This window comes from Chenopodium quinoa, unplaced genomic scaffold (genome assembly GCF_001683475.1).
Source record: "Chenopodium quinoa cultivar QQ74 unplaced genomic scaffold, ASM168347v1, whole genome shotgun sequence".
Lineage (NCBI taxonomy): Eukaryota > Viridiplantae > Streptophyta > Magnoliopsida > Caryophyllales > Amaranthaceae > Chenopodium > Chenopodium quinoa.
In genome coordinates this window covers 405,501-422,592 of record NW_018742541.1, presented here as the reverse complement: position 1 = coordinate 422,592, position 17,092 = coordinate 405,501, and the positions used below count along the sequence as shown (strand labels likewise).

General features: G+C 38.8%; 1 protein-coding gene across 1 annotated transcript in view; it reads right to left on the bottom strand.

Moving 5' to 3' along the window:
• Positions 1-258: 258 nt before the first annotated feature.
• The window catches only part of LOC110720102 (sesquiterpene synthase-like), a 40,929-nt gene continuing 24,095 nt past the window's right edge, over positions 259-17,092 (bottom strand). Inside the window, exons 3-8 of the mRNA XM_021899102.1 lie at positions 16,559-16,832; positions 16,064-16,436; positions 15,275-15,493; positions 15,021-15,159; positions 14,656-14,904; positions 259-874 (exon numbers count right to left, since the gene is read on the bottom strand). Coding sequence (XP_021754794.1) covers positions 578-874; positions 14,656-14,904; positions 15,021-15,159; positions 15,275-15,493; positions 16,064-16,436; positions 16,559-16,832 — 1,551 coding nt within the window. The 3' untranslated portion in view covers positions 259-577. The remainder of the gene's footprint in view (positions 875-14,655; positions 14,905-15,020; positions 15,160-15,274; positions 15,494-16,063; positions 16,437-16,558; positions 16,833-17,092) is intronic.

Below are 17,092 nucleotides of genomic sequence, written 5' to 3'. Positions count from 1 at the left end.
TAATCATTGGTATGACTACTAAGAGTAAACCTTTGATACTCATAATAATCCAACCTTTGATACTCATTCTCAAATTAGATTGTTATTGGTATGATTACTATTGTCAGATATTAGAATATTAATGTCATATATTAGAATATTATCGTCACATATATTGAAATCACGGTGAATTTAGTCTCACGCAAAATGTTTCCTTGAAATTAAGGCCACCAATTTAAGCAATGCTTTAAAAATTGGTGAAGATTATTTTAAAGAATTAGGGAATTGAATAATTTTAGGTTAATTTTCCTTTATTAAAAATAAATAAAAAGTGAATAACCACACGTAACGGACATTGACACATAGAATAGGAATATTTTACTCATATTGCATTATTACAATGAACTCAAATCATATACCCAAACCAAAGGTAAATTACTATATCCGTTCTCAATTATTTACAACGATTAGATATTTTCTACTCACACTTTATCAAATAGTTAAAATTAATTTGCAACCGAGGTTATTATTTAACATACATAAAAGTATAATGCATAGATATATACATGAAATTAAAATGGTGCGTTATTAAAAAAAATTATGCCATAATAATAGGATTAACAAGAATATTGGCAACTTTTTCTTTCAAGAACTGGCCTATAGTATAGCCATCTTCATCGGGGTGATAAAAGTCATATAATGTCCTTGTTATGTTGACAAGTGCAAGTAATATAGGCGTTGGAACAATTCTTGTCCCTATTATTTCTTCATTCATGTCCTTCCATGCTTCTTCAATGTGTAATTGGAGCTCCTTCGTAGCATCTTCCTTGGAGGTTCCAAATTGATCCATGTAACAATCTATTGAAGATGAACCATGACTTCTAGTCTTCTCGAACTACAAATTTCCATCAAAATTAAATACGGAGTAATAAGATTAGATTGAAGGCATTCAATTCGAGTATACCCATTATGAAAAGTGGTGGAATTTAGAAAGACAAAAAAAGTTAATAGAGTAAATAGTAAATTTTCAAACTAATTTTTCAAGGACATGATTTATATTTTAAGTAAAACATAATCACACGCGATCTTGATGTTGTAAGTAAAAGGAAAATGAGAAAGTATTAAAAGTGTTTCAAACATTTTTGCTACATGCTAGGGATTAAACATGTGACCATTTAAATTATAAAAAAAAATGATTTTAACCATCATTTCAATATAACATCATTGATAAGTGTTTCAAAATAAAGGTAATAAAGCCAAATTTACTTGTATTTCTTTAGTATTATTAGATAAGTAGTTATACGTCCGCTAGCTTTATTCAGGTCTGTTTCTAAGCTTCTGGTGGCGTATGGGTTAAATAATAAATTGGGCCTTGAATTAAAAATTAAAGTACAAAATTTAAATTAGCTTATATAGAAATTTTATTTTTTAATAAAAAATAATACATTAATTTTATTATTGCAGCTATTTAATATTTAAAAGATACATTTAAAACTTAAATTTAAGCATCCAAAGAATCAAAGATGACTATTAAAACATTTGTTTTGTTGTATTGTGGTCTACTCATTTTTACTATACTCCTTATACGAAATTTTATAATTAATTTTTTATTTATCACCCACAACTCTACTTTATCATGAGGTCCAATTTTTTTTTTTTTTTTTTTAATAGACTTCTTATTCTTTATCTAATCATCAAAATAAAATTACTCAGATATATGGTCACCATTACCACTTTTTCTTTGTTTGCTAGCTATAGTAAATGGCTAAAAATCTGTAAATGGATGAAGTACGTTTCGATGAAAAAAAAAATATTAGATTAACTAAATTTTTAAATTAACAAAAAAAAATATAAAAATTAAAATTTACGTGATTGAAACAAAAAAAAAATATATCAAACTTATGTAATTAAAACCATCATACAATATGCCATATTAAAGTATAATATTCTAAAAGAGTAAAATTACATAAATTAGCTAGAGAGGTAACATTGAATCCATAATGGAATTTATGAAACTTCAATAGACGTGAACTTAACATATTTAATTTGCAGTAAATAATTGGTGGAAGAATTTATGCATGCGGATTGCAAAAATGGTAAAAAAAAACAGGAGCATTTGTTATTCTTTTAATCTTTAAATAAAAAACTTTTAAAAAAAAAATAAACCATTTTTTATTGGGCCCCTCATCCATTAGGCCCTGGGCAGCGGCACCTATTGCCCTGCCCAGGGACGGCCCTGGCTTTATTGTTAACAAGCAATATTATACCTTAGTTCGTTGCAAAACTCGGGACACTCACACACACACACATATATATCCTGATTAGTTGACTTGAATTGGGTGATAAAGACATTGAAATTGTGTGACCATCAATGAAATGGTTGTTTTTGCATGAGTTGTGGTTTAAACTCAATGGAAACCCTCATGAGCTCAAAACTTATCCCGTAAGGTGACTTGTGGGTTTAAATGGCTTCTCACTTGAGCTGAAATTGATTCGTGTTTTCCATGAGTGTGGTTTTGCTTGCATTCCCTTCCTCTCTTGTTGCCTTTCTTTGCTTTGATCCTAGCAAGTCCTTTCTACCCCTATTTTGGTTTGATATGACTATTTTGCTTGGGACGAGCAAAAGCTTAGCCTGGGGGGATTTTGATAGCTTGCTATTTGGTATGAATTTATGATTATAGAGTGATTTTTTTTGCCTTGAATGTGTGAGGAATCAATGTCTTAGCTCATTAATCAATTCATTTTTATGTGTTTTTGTGTACTATGTGCTTCACGGGGTTGTTATGTTTTGATCACATTTAGGTCCTAAAGAATGAACTACAAAGCATCCCGAGAAGTAAACAAGGAATTTAAGACAATAATGAAAAGAAGTGAAGCAAAAATGAAGAAGCAAGAAGCAAAATCGAAGAAAGAAGGAAAGATAAGGCCAAGAAGACCCTGCATGTCTGTGCCATGTCTTGCACGTCCGTGCAGGGGTAATCCAAATTGTGAATTGCTACTTTCCAGTTCTGCACATTCATGCAGAAACCAGCACGTCCGTGCAGGACCTAGCACGCCCGTGCTCGAATCCTACACGTCTGTGCAGGATGCCCTGACCCAAATCAGTAGCTACTGATTCTACATTACAAGGTATGCACGACCGTGCATAAGGTGACATGTCCGTGCGAAAGTCTACACGTTCGTGCCACACTTATCACGTATGTACAGAATGCCCCAACTTAAATTGGTAGCTACCGCCTCCCTTTTTCCACCTAGGACGACCGCGCTCAAACGTTACGCCCGTGCAAGAGGTTGCACGTTCGTGCCAAACGAACCCCTGCACGTCCGTGCAAACTTGCTTTTGAGCCCGTCTCTTGTTTTCTCCGTCCTTTTTATTTGGGGGTTATATAAATACCTCCCTTGAGCTTCTTTGTATAGATTTTCTTCTCTCCTATTCCCTTAAGCTTATTCTCTTAGTTAGTGCATAGTTTTTCTCTCCCTTAGCTAGTTTAGATTTCCAAAAACTCAATCATTGTACAAGAATTAATGGATGTTTGTTCTACCATTTTCAACAACTGTTCTCAACTTTGAAGCATCAATTTCTGTAATTTCTTTCCTTTCTCTTGACAATTAATTTTCCGTTTTTCATCTTTGTTTAACTCTTGTTCAATATTTATTAATTGCTCTTACATGTTCAATTCATCCTTGATTTATCTCTCTTCTAGTTTAATTGAATTCATGAAAACCCTAGATATAATTTTAAGAGTAATTTCCACCATGTTTAATGAGTAGTTAGTTACTTAGTTCACTACTAGCCAATTTTCGACAGAAAAATTTCATCAAATCACCCGGAAATCCGTCGGAAAAACCCGTTTCTGACGGAATTCCGTCGTAAGCAGTTGTCGGAAACCCTCTGATAGGAAAAACGCCCTTTTCCGACGGAAATTCCGTTGGAAACACCTTTCCTACGGAATTTTCAACGGATTTTTGTCCTCGGAATATATTTTCAAGTACCGGAAAAGTCCGTCGTAAATTTCCGACGGATTGTAAATCTGCCGGAAATTTACGACGAAAATTCAGTCGGCAAAGTTTTCGATCCAATTATGAAAAAAAACACGTCGCACCACCACCGGCGTGGCGTGACACCACCACCACCACCACCCCTAACAAACCCTAACTAAGCCCTCTCCACAGCCATTCTCCCCACCCTAACCCTAAATCCACCTAAGCCCACGCCACTCCAAGATCGAAACCACCCCAAACAAACCCTAACCACAGCCACCACAAACCCAGATCTAAACCATCCCCACCACTCTGACCACCCTAAACCCGCCTAAGACCACAACCCCTAACTAACCCAACCCTAAGCCCACACGCACAACCAACCCCTAACACAAAGCCCACAGCCCCTAACTAACCCAAACCTCAGCTCACACGCACCACTATGCCCATACGCACCGTACCACCAGCACCACCACATCAGACCACCAGTACCTAAATTTTTTTTCTAAAAAAATATGATTAATTAAAAGAAAAGGGTAAACATACCTTATGAATTCTTCAATTTTTTGTTTATATGGTCAAATTCGACCATGAAAATCCCAGATCTAGAGTTTTCATGGTCGAATTCGACCTAAAACCCCATTAATTTGTTGTGTCGTTTCGAATTAGATCCTCTAGGAGTTGTGGACGCAGCATGGTCGGGGTTTTCATGACGCAGAAGGGAGGACGGAGAAAGAGAAGGGAGGACGGATAAGAGACAAAGGAGGGAGAAAAAAAGAGGATAGAGACACAGGAGGGAGAAGGAGTCCTAGGAGAGAGAAAGAGGAGGGAGAAGAAAGAGAAATTTGAAGAGGGGAAGGAGTTCGGGTTGCGACTGAAATAAGGTGGTGTGATAATAATTAGGGTTTTTGTGTTCATTTCAAAAAAAAGTTCCGTCAGAATTTCCGACGGAATATAAATCCGTCTGAAATTCCTATTTTTTCGACGGATTTACGTGTCCGTCAGAACTATTCCGTTAGAAGTAGGGCCTTTTTCTAGTAGTGGTTATGGATTGGGTGAAAATCCAACAAAGCCATGGTTGGTTGATTTGGATTCCTTCATGTTTTACTTTGGGTTGATGTCTTTTTGTGCTTGAATTGATTATTGAATGTATGTGTATTTTGGTGGCCACTTCATGCTCATGTGTTCATTCTTTTATTTACTTACATTGAAAGATGGGGTTTAGTAGTGAGTCCTTTAATTTCTTGTGCAATTGGATTATGCTATTTTTATGACTATGGATGGATATTTGGTTTCAATGAATAGGATGCTTTATTGTGGTTATTTCGGTGATAAATCCCAAGTATTTGTGCTTCATGCTAGCTTGGAACGATTGAGAGACAAACTCGAGCTAGAAGCCCACTTCCTATCATTGAGACTTACTTTTTATCATGTTAGTGTTTCATCTAGGGAATGTTATATTCATATTCTATCACCCATGTATGTTCATGATTTATCCTTGTTATCGATTATTTGGTTTGGTTGGTGTTGAATCCCGTCTCCCCTAACGTTTGTCTTTATAGAAGTTAACTAATCAAAACCCCAATTTGTAACCGAACTGGCTTACAACCGTTTCATACATACTCTTGGTGTTCTTTACCCATTCCCTTTGAATACGGTCCTCTACTTACCCTAGACTTATCTTAGGTTGGTTTAGGTAGAAATATTGTTTGGCTTAGGGTGATTTTCCAACGACCTATTTATCCTTCTACCAAAATGATGTCGTTTTCGGGGATCAATATAAAAGTATGTTATTGTATTAGATCTAGGATCAAAGTTAAATCAATTACTCATTAGAAGTACGTAATCCATCCGTGTTTTAATAAGTGTTACACTTACCAAATACAGTCGTGTTTTACTAAGTGTTACATTTTTAAAAAACTACATTTTAATATTATATCTTTCTTCTTTATTGTCCCCATCCAAATCTATCACTATTTTGTTAATATTATTTCTTTTCCTTTCATATTCATTACTTTTCATAAACTATTACCCTTTTATTTATTTTTTTTATAATTTTTTTATACTTCAACTACTCCACTTACCTCTTATTTTATTTAAATCAATTAAATTGTCTAAAACTATATATCGGTCAAAGTGCAACACTTATTAAAACATAGAGAGAGTAATTTTGATTGTAAAAAAGAATTAATTCTGAATAAAGGGTGCTCAAATGTCAACGTTGTTGACATCAATGTACTTTAAAAATGTGCATTAATCAATGGATTTTATCGACAATTAATTAAATGTGTAAAAATTAATATATAAAAAAATCATCAACAATTTACTATACCAATAGGTTGTGGAGTAAAAAATTTCCATGTTTATATTCATTCTTTTGGCATTCTAGTTCTTTTTGTTGGGATTCCTTGATAACCTCCACTTATCTCCTTTCTTAATGGGATGTTTAAGGGTTGGTTAATTTTCTTAATTTCTAATTAGTATCTTTGTCTATCATCTTCTTTATTCTTTCATATTACATTGTGAATTATATATATTCCTTGGTTGAAAAAACCAATTATTATACAATTATGTACACGTACGAAAGTTGCTAAACACATTCCATCTTTTTTGCGCGTAAGTTCTAAACACATTCCATCTTTTTTGCGCGTAAGTTTATGTGACTCTAATCTCTCACCTAATTACAAGAGTATGCATGAGAGTAGAGTGTGAAGTTGTGAGCTAGTGGGGGATCCAAAAATTTATAAATAGGGGTCTAAAATAATTGGCAACAAATTCAGGTAGTTGCCAACACTATCAATCCAGGCAGTTAGACTGTCTGTGGGCGGCAGTAGATCTGGGTAGGTGTTTGATAAGTGTTTTGGGGCTTTAAGTTGGAGAGAGAAAATTAGACAACGGTTTTGTGAAAAGGATTTCACATGACTGTATCAGAATTTAAAAAAAAAATTAAAATTGCTTTTTTATATTAACCAATTCACATGAAGAGCTTAGGAGAAATAAAGAGTCTAGCAAAAACAGAAATATTCGGAATGGGTCAAGGGTCTAATTTTGGGATTTGTTAAACATCGCCCACAAATTACTACATAAAGCCCACAAAATTCACTTGGTTTCCCAAAATTGCCCTTGACCTTAAAAAAAAACACTCACTCTCATCACTCACACTCTCATCACTCACACTCTCATTGCTCATCTTCTTTCAACCTCTCTAAAAAAAAAATTTCAAAATAACGGCAATGTCGAGGCGGCAAGGCAAGGAAGTGGCGGCGGCAGCGGAGGGAAGGATGTCCCAAGGAGGAAAGGTATATTTTGTTTAAAAAAAAAAAAAAAGGGGAAAACCGCCGTGAACGCGGTGGGGCGCCCTGGCTGGACGCCCAGCCGGCGGTGGTGGCGCCAGATGCAGACGCCGCCACCAGTTGGCTGGCGCCTGGGCTGGACGCCACCGCCACGGTTGTGGCGTTTAGTCTAGGCGCCGCAGCCGTGGCTGTGGCGTCCAGCCCAGGCGCCAGCCAACTGGTGGCGGCGTCTGCATCTGGCGCCACCACCGCCGGCTGGGCGTCCAGCCAAGGCGCCCCCCCCCCCCATTTTTTTTTTTTATTTTTTTTTTTAATTTTTTTAAAAAATTGTTTTTAATTTTTTTTTTTTTTTTTTTTTTTGTAATATAATTTTGAATTGTTTTTATATTTTGTTGTTTATTTTTATAAATTTTTTCAATTTCGTTGTATTTTTTCTACGTTTATATTTTGTTTACAATTATTTGTATGTTTTTAGTGTATTTGATTTGCGATGATGATTATTTATCGTATAAATTTTTGTATGTTTATATATTTTAAAATTTTGTGTAGGGTCGTCATGGTGGGGGGAAGAATATAGAGCTTCTTAGTAGAAGTTATTCAGTGGAGAGGTCGGGGCATAGACATGTCAGATCCCGTGGCATTTCGGCCTCAGTTCGTAGAGAACGGATCCACCGTCGGGATGAGGATGACGATGACGATGATGATGCTGAGGAGGGTGACCAGGAGGAGGAGCAGGAGGAGGGCGCAGATGAGGATGAGGATGTGGACGATGGCAGTGGACCGTATGATGATTACGGTCCATTCAGTCAGAGGGTTGATGACATGTACGAGACGCATATGGTGGAGGTGCGTAAGGGTAGGGGTGGTAGGTTTGTTAGTAGATCTGGCACATCATCTGCGTCCACTGTATCTGGGGCAAGCAGGAAACGGTCGAGGGCGGGTAATGATTCTTGGGTTGTTAGGAGTGAGGTGCCCGGTGGGCCTGTTGACGGGAGTGTGATTCCTAGCTTTCTAGGACACATAGCTGCCCGTATTTGGGAGGACCAGGAGAGGCCTTCAGTTACGGGGTTGTTGAAATTTCATACCCGGGAAAAGACTTGTAGTTTTATGCGTACATGGGCTGAGGCCTGGCCGGCGGAGAGCGAGATGTTCGAGCGACTGGAGGGCACTGGGGTGAAGCACGTTCCTGCCACCATGCACGATAAGATTGACAGTACTCTGATCACGGCTTTCATTGAGCGATGGCAGCCGGATACAAACTCTTTTCACCTTCCGTTCGGTGAGATGACGATCATGTTACATGACGTCGAGGCCATTCTGGGGATTCGTGTTGAGGGTAAACGACTTTGTGCTGTGGCTGATGCGGATCAGGCAGATTCGCTGGCGGAGTTGTTGGCGGTGGACAGGGCTGCACTGTACACCGAGGCGCTAGGTGTTTGGGAACACGGAGGTGTGAAGATCGCATCCGTGTTGCAGCGGTGTTTGTACCCGAGTGCACGTAGGACGCCCGACGCACAGCTGAGTGCTTATGTTTTTCTACTCCTCGGATGTACCTTGTTTCCGGATAAGAGCGGCGGAAACAAGCTCAGGCCACGCGACATCGTAGAGGCGTGTGACCCCGACAGTGTAGGCCAGTTTTCCTGGGGATCGGCTACGTTGGCGTATTTGTATCGCCAACTAGGATTTGCGAGTCGGGCTGACGCGGCAGGTATCACTGGGTGTCTGACTCTATTGCAGACTTGGATATACGAGTACTTTCCTGCATTGCGACCACATCGTGACCCAGTTCCTATTGATGAGGGGATGCCGCGTGCTTGTGCGTGGAGTCCGCGCTCGGAGAAGAAGTCCGTTGACCGCCTCCGATCGATACGGTTATTGCTGGACAGGCTGTCCCCCTTAGAGGTAACGTTTATTTATAGAGTCTACATTTTATTATTTGCACATATTATATTCATGTTATTATATTTTATATGTTGTAATTGTACAGGTGAACTGGATGCCTTTCGGCCCGAACCCTAGTGTTAGGGTACCCAGGACCCTGTACACGGGACTCATTCAGTATCGTGACATCGTCGAGGCGTACATGCCCTTGCGTTGTCTTCGCCAGCTTGGATTTATCCAAGTTGTCCCTCCTCCCCCGGCGTGCCCGATGAAGGCGGTCCGACCTGCATCGTCGAGGGAGTACGTCGTGGAATGGCCGGATATCATGACCGGGACGTGGGACCAGTTTCCGATGGTGGCTCGATTATGGACAGCGGAGTTGCAGCGGCCGCCCTCTGGGGTTACTCCCATGTGTGACCATTACTACATGGAATGGTTCAACCGGTATTCGCACCCGAGGTTGATCGCTGATCTCGACCACAGCGATGATGATTATGTGCCACCGCCTACTGCCACGGAAGCGGTATGTCTTTTATTATATTTATCGTTGTCTTTTAATTAAGTTTTATTTGTTGTTATTGTATTTCATCTTTTGTTTTTTGTTGTATGCAGTGGATGGGAAAGATAATGCAAGACGTTCAGAAACTCTCTCTTGAGAAGGACAGCATGAGTGCAACAGGGAGAGCTGTTGTTGATAGTCTGGAACAGACCCTTGCGCAGTGGGAGTCGTCGTCGAGGAGGGATTACTGATGGTTATTGTATTTTATTTATAGAGCATTATGTTGGACATTATGTTGTAAAATTGTAACATTTTAGATTGTTCTTTTAGCTTCCAACTTAAACATATTAACAGTGGATCCGCGCAACTTACCCATGCAACATATAGAATGCAGTAAGCAATACAATATAAAATATTAATGTTCTCATTAAAAGAGCAACGTACAAATAAGATTACAAATAAAGAATGTAAACAAGAAAAACTAAAATGCAGCTAGGGTGTTCCATTCGTGGATCCGGTCATTATATAGCGCATCCCAACCCTCTACGCTCGTTGTGCGAATGTTGTACCACCGAGGTATAATCGGTGGCACCGAAAAATCGGTTGACATGTCTAGTCGGATGAAATGTCTGTATGACGACCCAAGAAACGCAATAGCTAGCTCTCTGACCGGTGTGGTGACAGTCTCACGCGACCGCCAAGGGAGAACCGTGGTACAAGGATAATAAGCTTGACTATACACTCCCAGGCTGAAATGCATGACTGCGCATTTGTAAATGTTTGCAACGGCAAACAGATCTAGGGGCGCGTCAAAATAATGATTTTCGCCGCAAGGTCCACCTCCCCACCGGATACGCCGGAGAGCGCCATCCAAGTCATCCTGGTACACATGACGATAAACATTTCGGTTAGAGGCAATTTCGCTGTACATCAACTCACGCACCAAACCGTAGTTGTCTTCGCCCATTTGAAAAACATCAGCCACGACCCGGAATCCGCAGTTACCATCTCCGATTACATCATTCCACCCTTCCAAGTACGACATGATGAACGCAGGTATCCTTTCCTTGTACGGAAACTGATCAACATCGTTTCTTCCTATTCACCAAATAATTAATTATAGACAGTTAAGAAGACAGGAGTAACACTTTAAAACTATGTGCAATAAAAACAACCAAAACGTACCAGTTCTCAGGGGCATATTCACAGACGATGAAGATTGACTACGACTAGATGACGATGTCCGACCACGAGAACGACCACGACCAAGACCACGGATATACTCAAACGCACTCCTGTTCCGCCGTTGTCGACCTCGAGGACGGTCAACTCCTTCGGGTTCCTCATAATCTAAGTTAGACGGGTGGAACATGTCATGAAGCACATGAGTAGCGTCACGAATAATAGAAGGATGGCTGGAGGACACTCGGTCGTACATCGAACGGAACTGCTCCAACTCTTCCTGTTCACGGTCGGCCGTTTGATTGTCTGCATGCTCACCAATAACAAGCGTCCTCCAGAATGAATGGACCTGATCAACATGTAACGACGCCCTTTCTTCTGTAATAACGCAATGAATGGTGCATGCGCAAGGTAATCCATGAGTTACTGAAATAGTACACCCACACCGAGTATACACTTCGTCAGCCAAGTCCCTCACCCTGTTCAGCTCAGTGAGAATAAACCCCAAGCAGTAGTGCGACACACGACCATGGAGAATCTTAAATATAAAATGGCTATACATCGTACCATGTCGTCGTCTGGAGTCCTCTAGAGAGTTCCTGATGTCGTTCTTCTGAGTTTCAATTGACTTGTTCAGTCTAGCGAACAGTGTATCCAAAGCAGCGGTCGATGAATCAATCCAGTCCTTGGTAGCTCTATGAGCGCTCTCAACTCTACATGTTGTAGTGTTCCCAAAATGAAGTACCTGGTTTGTCCAATATTTGACAAACTTTTCCCTACGAGGGACCCATTGATGCATCACATAGTCCACCAGTGCCGGACACCACTGGTACGAATCCCTGAAGTTAGCCAATGCTCGCTCATACGCTTCCTCTGTGGTAGCCTGTAGGATCTTCCGCCACTTACCATTCACCAATCTCTCTGCCATTTCCAAATTCTTCTTGAAAAGGTTGTAGGCTTTCACTTTCACGCAGTTGTTGATGTGCCATGTGCACAATAAGTGGTTCGATTCGGGAAACAGCTCTGCTATGGGGGCAAAGAGACCTCCCTCACAGTCGCTGACGATGGCTGCTGGATGAACATTAGGCCCGATGTAGTTTCTCAGCTTCTCCAAAACCCAATAATAACTTGGAGCCGTCTCATCCCTGATGATTGCATGACCAATCAGAAAGTTCTGGTTCGTTGGAGCCATCCCAACCATCTCAACCAGAGGGAACTTGTACTTGTTTGTCTTGTACGTTGAGTCGATCAAAATCACAAATGGCCAAGACTTGATTATATCAGCACAATCAGGATGCACAAGGAAAAGATGAGTCACCTCCGCTGTATCTTCATCAGAATCAAACCAGAACAGGTAACCACGTGATTGTGCCTGGTGTAGCAGCTGCTGTATAGGGTTCCTTCCCTCTGACCGTTCAAACCTGAGTTGCTGTCTGACGTTGTAGATGTGTCTTCGGTTTGGATGGTCTTCTGGAAATTTCTCTAACACAGATGCTAATATTTTAGCAGGCTTCACTTGAGCATCACTCATTTCTTTCACAACTAGTTTCGCAGCAGGACTTAAGCCGCTCAGTTGTCGATGACCCTCTTCATATACTATCATCTCATGGTTGTGATACCCCCATTTAGAGTAACCTATCACTTCCCAACCGTCACGACTCCGTAGTTGTCGAACCTTTACTCTGAACTCACACCCACAACCTTTCCGCTTTGTGTCAAACCGAGTGGCTGTACGAAAATATCTTTCTTCTCTTTTGCGATAACGGTCACATCTCAAAATGCGATCCATTCTACCATCCCGTTGAGATTTATGAGTTGCTACTACCAAGCAAAATCCAGCTGCAATTGCAACCTGTTTTGCCCAATCAATCGCCTGTTGAGCTTCTTCGAATGGACCATCATGTCCAAATATCTCACTGTAATCATTTCCGTCTCCACCATATTCCTGCATCAATTATATATTACAATAAATACATTTAACGGATAATACATTTAATTTCTATATTTCCACATAATTAACACAAAAAAAAACATAATTATATATAATCAAACTTAATTTTTATAAAAACCCAATTCGAATTTTCAAACTAAATTTAAAAATATACCATTTCGAATTTTCAAATTTAATTTTAAAAAAACCTATTTCGAATTTTCAAATTTAATTTACAAAAAACCCATTTCGAATTTTTTTAAAAAATCATTTTCGATTTTTTATTTTCACAAAAAAATTAAATAAAAAACAACAACAAAATCAAAAAGGAAAAAATAAAAATTAATTATTAAAGGTGGCGTCTGCCAGGGCTGCCACACCCACTGGACTGGCGCCTGGCAGGGCCGCCTCACCCAGTGGAGTGGCGTCTGCCCAGGACGCCAGTCTGGTGGTCTGGGCGTCTGGGCTGGACGCCACTCTGGTGGTCTGGGCGTCTAGCCTGGACGCCACTCTGGTGGTTCTGGCGTCCGGCTTGGACGTCCAGGCTACGGTTTGGGCGTCCACCCTAGGCGCCGGAGCCACTACGACGGTAAACCGTGAATTTTAGCGGTCACTTACCTCGTTTTCCGTCGACGACGACGTACCTCCGGCGTCCCCTGCATCTCCGGCCTGCCATCCGGTCTCCCCCGGCGAGCCAGTACGACTCCACATTTTTTACACCGAGATTATCTCAATTTTAGCAAAAGGGCATAATGGTCAAATCATAACATATTTGTGGGCTTTATATGGTAAATTGCGGGCGATGTTTAGCGTTTCACTAAATTTTTTGGGCTTCTACTCGGGCTTATGAAACATTTTTTTTTTTTTTATAAAATGGGGATGCAGGTATGGTGCTCGCTCCCTAATCCCTATATGGGCTTAATATGTCCGCCACTAGTGTGAACCTTAAGGAACATGCCAGCGATTGAATACAATTGAGCATCACTTCCGATTGCGTTAGAATTTTGTTTTCAAATCAGTCATTTACGTACATAAAGGCACACCAATTTGATGGGTTTGATAGGTAGCAAAATTCAATTTGACGGGTTTGATAGGTAGCAAAAATCAATTTTTCCTTTACATTTTAATCTTTTGGCTATTTCTTACTCATGGCCTTTTAAATACCTTATTTAACAACATTTTTATCAGAAATTTGAAAAATACCACTATGTAAAGTAGTGAACTTTGACATTACCACCTCAAGTTTTTTTTTATTTAATCGTACCACCTAATTTTTTCCAAAACATTTAAAAGTACCACCATTTTTCAGAGTGACGTCATCATGGGATTGTGTTTGTGTTTTCGTCCCAATTACATGTATTAATTGTGTTTTTGCCCAAATTACATGTTTCTATTGTGTTTTCACCCCAATTACATGTTTTAATTGTCCAACTATTCATCCAATTAAGCAATTCATAAAACCTAATTTTTTGAGTTGAGCAAAACCCCCAAATTGATTACCCAAACCCTCATTACACTAATCAAGCAATTCAATTCGTTGAAGGTTTAATTGCAGAAATTAATACCCTAATTTGCAAAAATGCTATAATTGAAATCAAATTTACAAGATGAATAGGTAGAAAAGGGGGAGAAGATACGAGAAATCGAGGGAAAAGAAATGAAAAATGAAAAAGTGGGACTCATGATGACGTCACACAGAAAAGTGGTGGTACTTTTAAACGTTTTGGAAAAAACTAGGTAGTACGATTAAATAAAAAAAACTTGAGGTAGTTATGTCAAAATTGACTAGTTTACATGGTGGTTTTAATCAAAATTTCCTTTTTATTAGTACTACTTTATTGGTAATTTTGAGTCGCCCGTAGATACCCCTTTTCTTGTTGTGCATCTTAAATGAGAGTACGTGTACATACCTTGTGGCTACTAATGTCATTCAAGAGCCTGGCAAGTATGCATGAAGCTTTTAAAGCCTTTGTATTTTCGTCAACCCATTCAAAGACAGGTTTTGATGCCAACTTCCCCATTCCTTGATATGCTGCAGTAACAACATAGAAATAGCCGGAGCTTACAATGCCATTTTTCATGTATTCTTCGTATGTTGGAACAACATTTTGATGATGCCAAACAGATTGTTGTAAGTAAGATTCACATATAGCTTTCATCTATCAAATAAAATAAGACATTGATTAATGTTAGTCATTGCTTGTATAATTTCACAAGGAAAACAGATAATAATGATACGAGTATAAAGATTATACTTTAGTATATATGTACGTACTTCTTTTTTGAGATAATAAACAGCGTATGATCGTTGCTCCAAAGCTAAATCTTGCTCAATTTCTTCAACCGTATCAAATATAACTTGAGAAATGGCTCTCATGTAGTTTGGAAGTTGATCGATGCAATTTTTGTCCCACCTATTATTTCATCAATTAAGTTAAGATTCTAGTTAGTTCAATAATTAGGTAAAAATATAGATTTAATTAGGAGGACTATATTTAACTTTCATATGGTACATTTATGCTAACGAACCTTTGAATCATTTCAGTGAAGGTTTTTAACTCTTCAATGGTTCCATAAGCATCATAGATGTCATCTATGACCGATATAATGTTGAACATTTTGTTAAACAACATCCTTGCATATGAGTACTTTGGTTCGTAGTACATACCCAAAATCCAGAAGGAGGCCTCTACTAATCTGTCTCTCACAAAAGGGTATTTTTTGACCATATCTAAACTTCTCCACCACCTTAGCAGAGAAAAAAAGCAGTTTAGAAATTTGTCAATTATTGACATTGTTAGAGATATGAGATATCGGAAAATATATGTGTTAATCCGATGAGCAAACCCGCATGTGAGTGAAAGTATTATCCCACATTCAAAGATTGAAAAAAAAAAAGTGGAGAAATATTGAGATGTGTATCCCACATTGAAGAAAAGAGAAATGTTAAGTCCATGAGAAAACCCACATGTGAGTGGTGTGTTGTCCCACATTGGTTTAGTTTATAGTAAGAGTTTGTATTGGGATGTGTATCCCACATTGAAAAAATAAGAAAGTTGTGTCCACTTTATAAGGCAAAAGGGTTACTCCCCTCATTGCCATATGGTTTTGAGGTAAAACCTCATTGGTCGTGTAAAGTGGACATATGTGTCGGATGTGGCCTAGGCCTCTTTATCAAGAAAGTTGTGTCCACACTTAATAAGCATAAGGGACCACTCCCCTCATTGTCATATGATTGGTGTGGCCCAAGCCTGTTCATCAGACACTAAAAAGATAAATCACTTTTATCTACTTGTATAAGTTACTTGACATGTTTACCTAGTATGATCTCTTAGCTCCTTGTTGTGCAATATTTGAAGCAAGTTGAAATCTAACTTTGCGAATTTCAGCAAAGCTTCATTGTGGAAAGACGTTGACTCGTAGAATGAGATTTGATACCACGATTCTAGCCTTATACTACGTCGATGAAGGGGTAGTTTCAAGGCATGGGCTATTTGTTTGGCCATGGGAGAGCTTAATTGTGTAGCAAAGGAGGTTAGATGAGTAGTAGCAAATGCACGAGCTTCGTCGAGTGTTTTCTCTCCATGTACTGCTAGATATGATGCTTCATACAAGCTCAATAAGCCTTGCACATCACTTGCTAGACAATCCTTAAAGCTTTTGTCCTCACATTTGAAGTTCTCAAATACATCTGTTTTTTTATACAAACAAATACCGTGTTAATATGCGGAGTATTATCTTCTAATTACGATGTATATATTTGACATAAAACTATGCAAAAACAATGTAATGATGAAGTAAATGGTGACATACCACATGAAACATTGAATCCATGTTGTCGTAAGAGACGAAATCGTAGAGAAACATAGTAAAGATCATCCTCATAGGAACTATCATCGTACATTTTCTTGTGGAGCTTTTGAAAAGTGTCTTCAATTTCATTTTCAAAATGGTATGCAACTCCAAGTCGAAGTATATCATCTAGAAATACAAGTCTCTCTTTTGCGTCTTTGTTAACGGCCAAAATTTCTTTGCGCACCACCTCTTTAAGCTCTTCTGCCTCTCGCTCCATTAGACCTTGGGTAACCTAGGCCAATGGTACGTAAATCATTTTTTGGTATACAAACAAAATTAATATTACAATAATTAGAAGCTAATAATAACACTTCCTCCATTTCTATTTAGTTGACACGTTTAATTAAGCACACATATCAAGGAGATGAGATAGAGTGAGAGAGAATGATAAAGTAAGTGGGAAACACTTAAAAAGAAAGGTATAAAAGTTACCTAAAAAGGAAATGTGCCAACTAAAAAAAACTTCCTAAAAAGGAATATGTGTCAACAAAT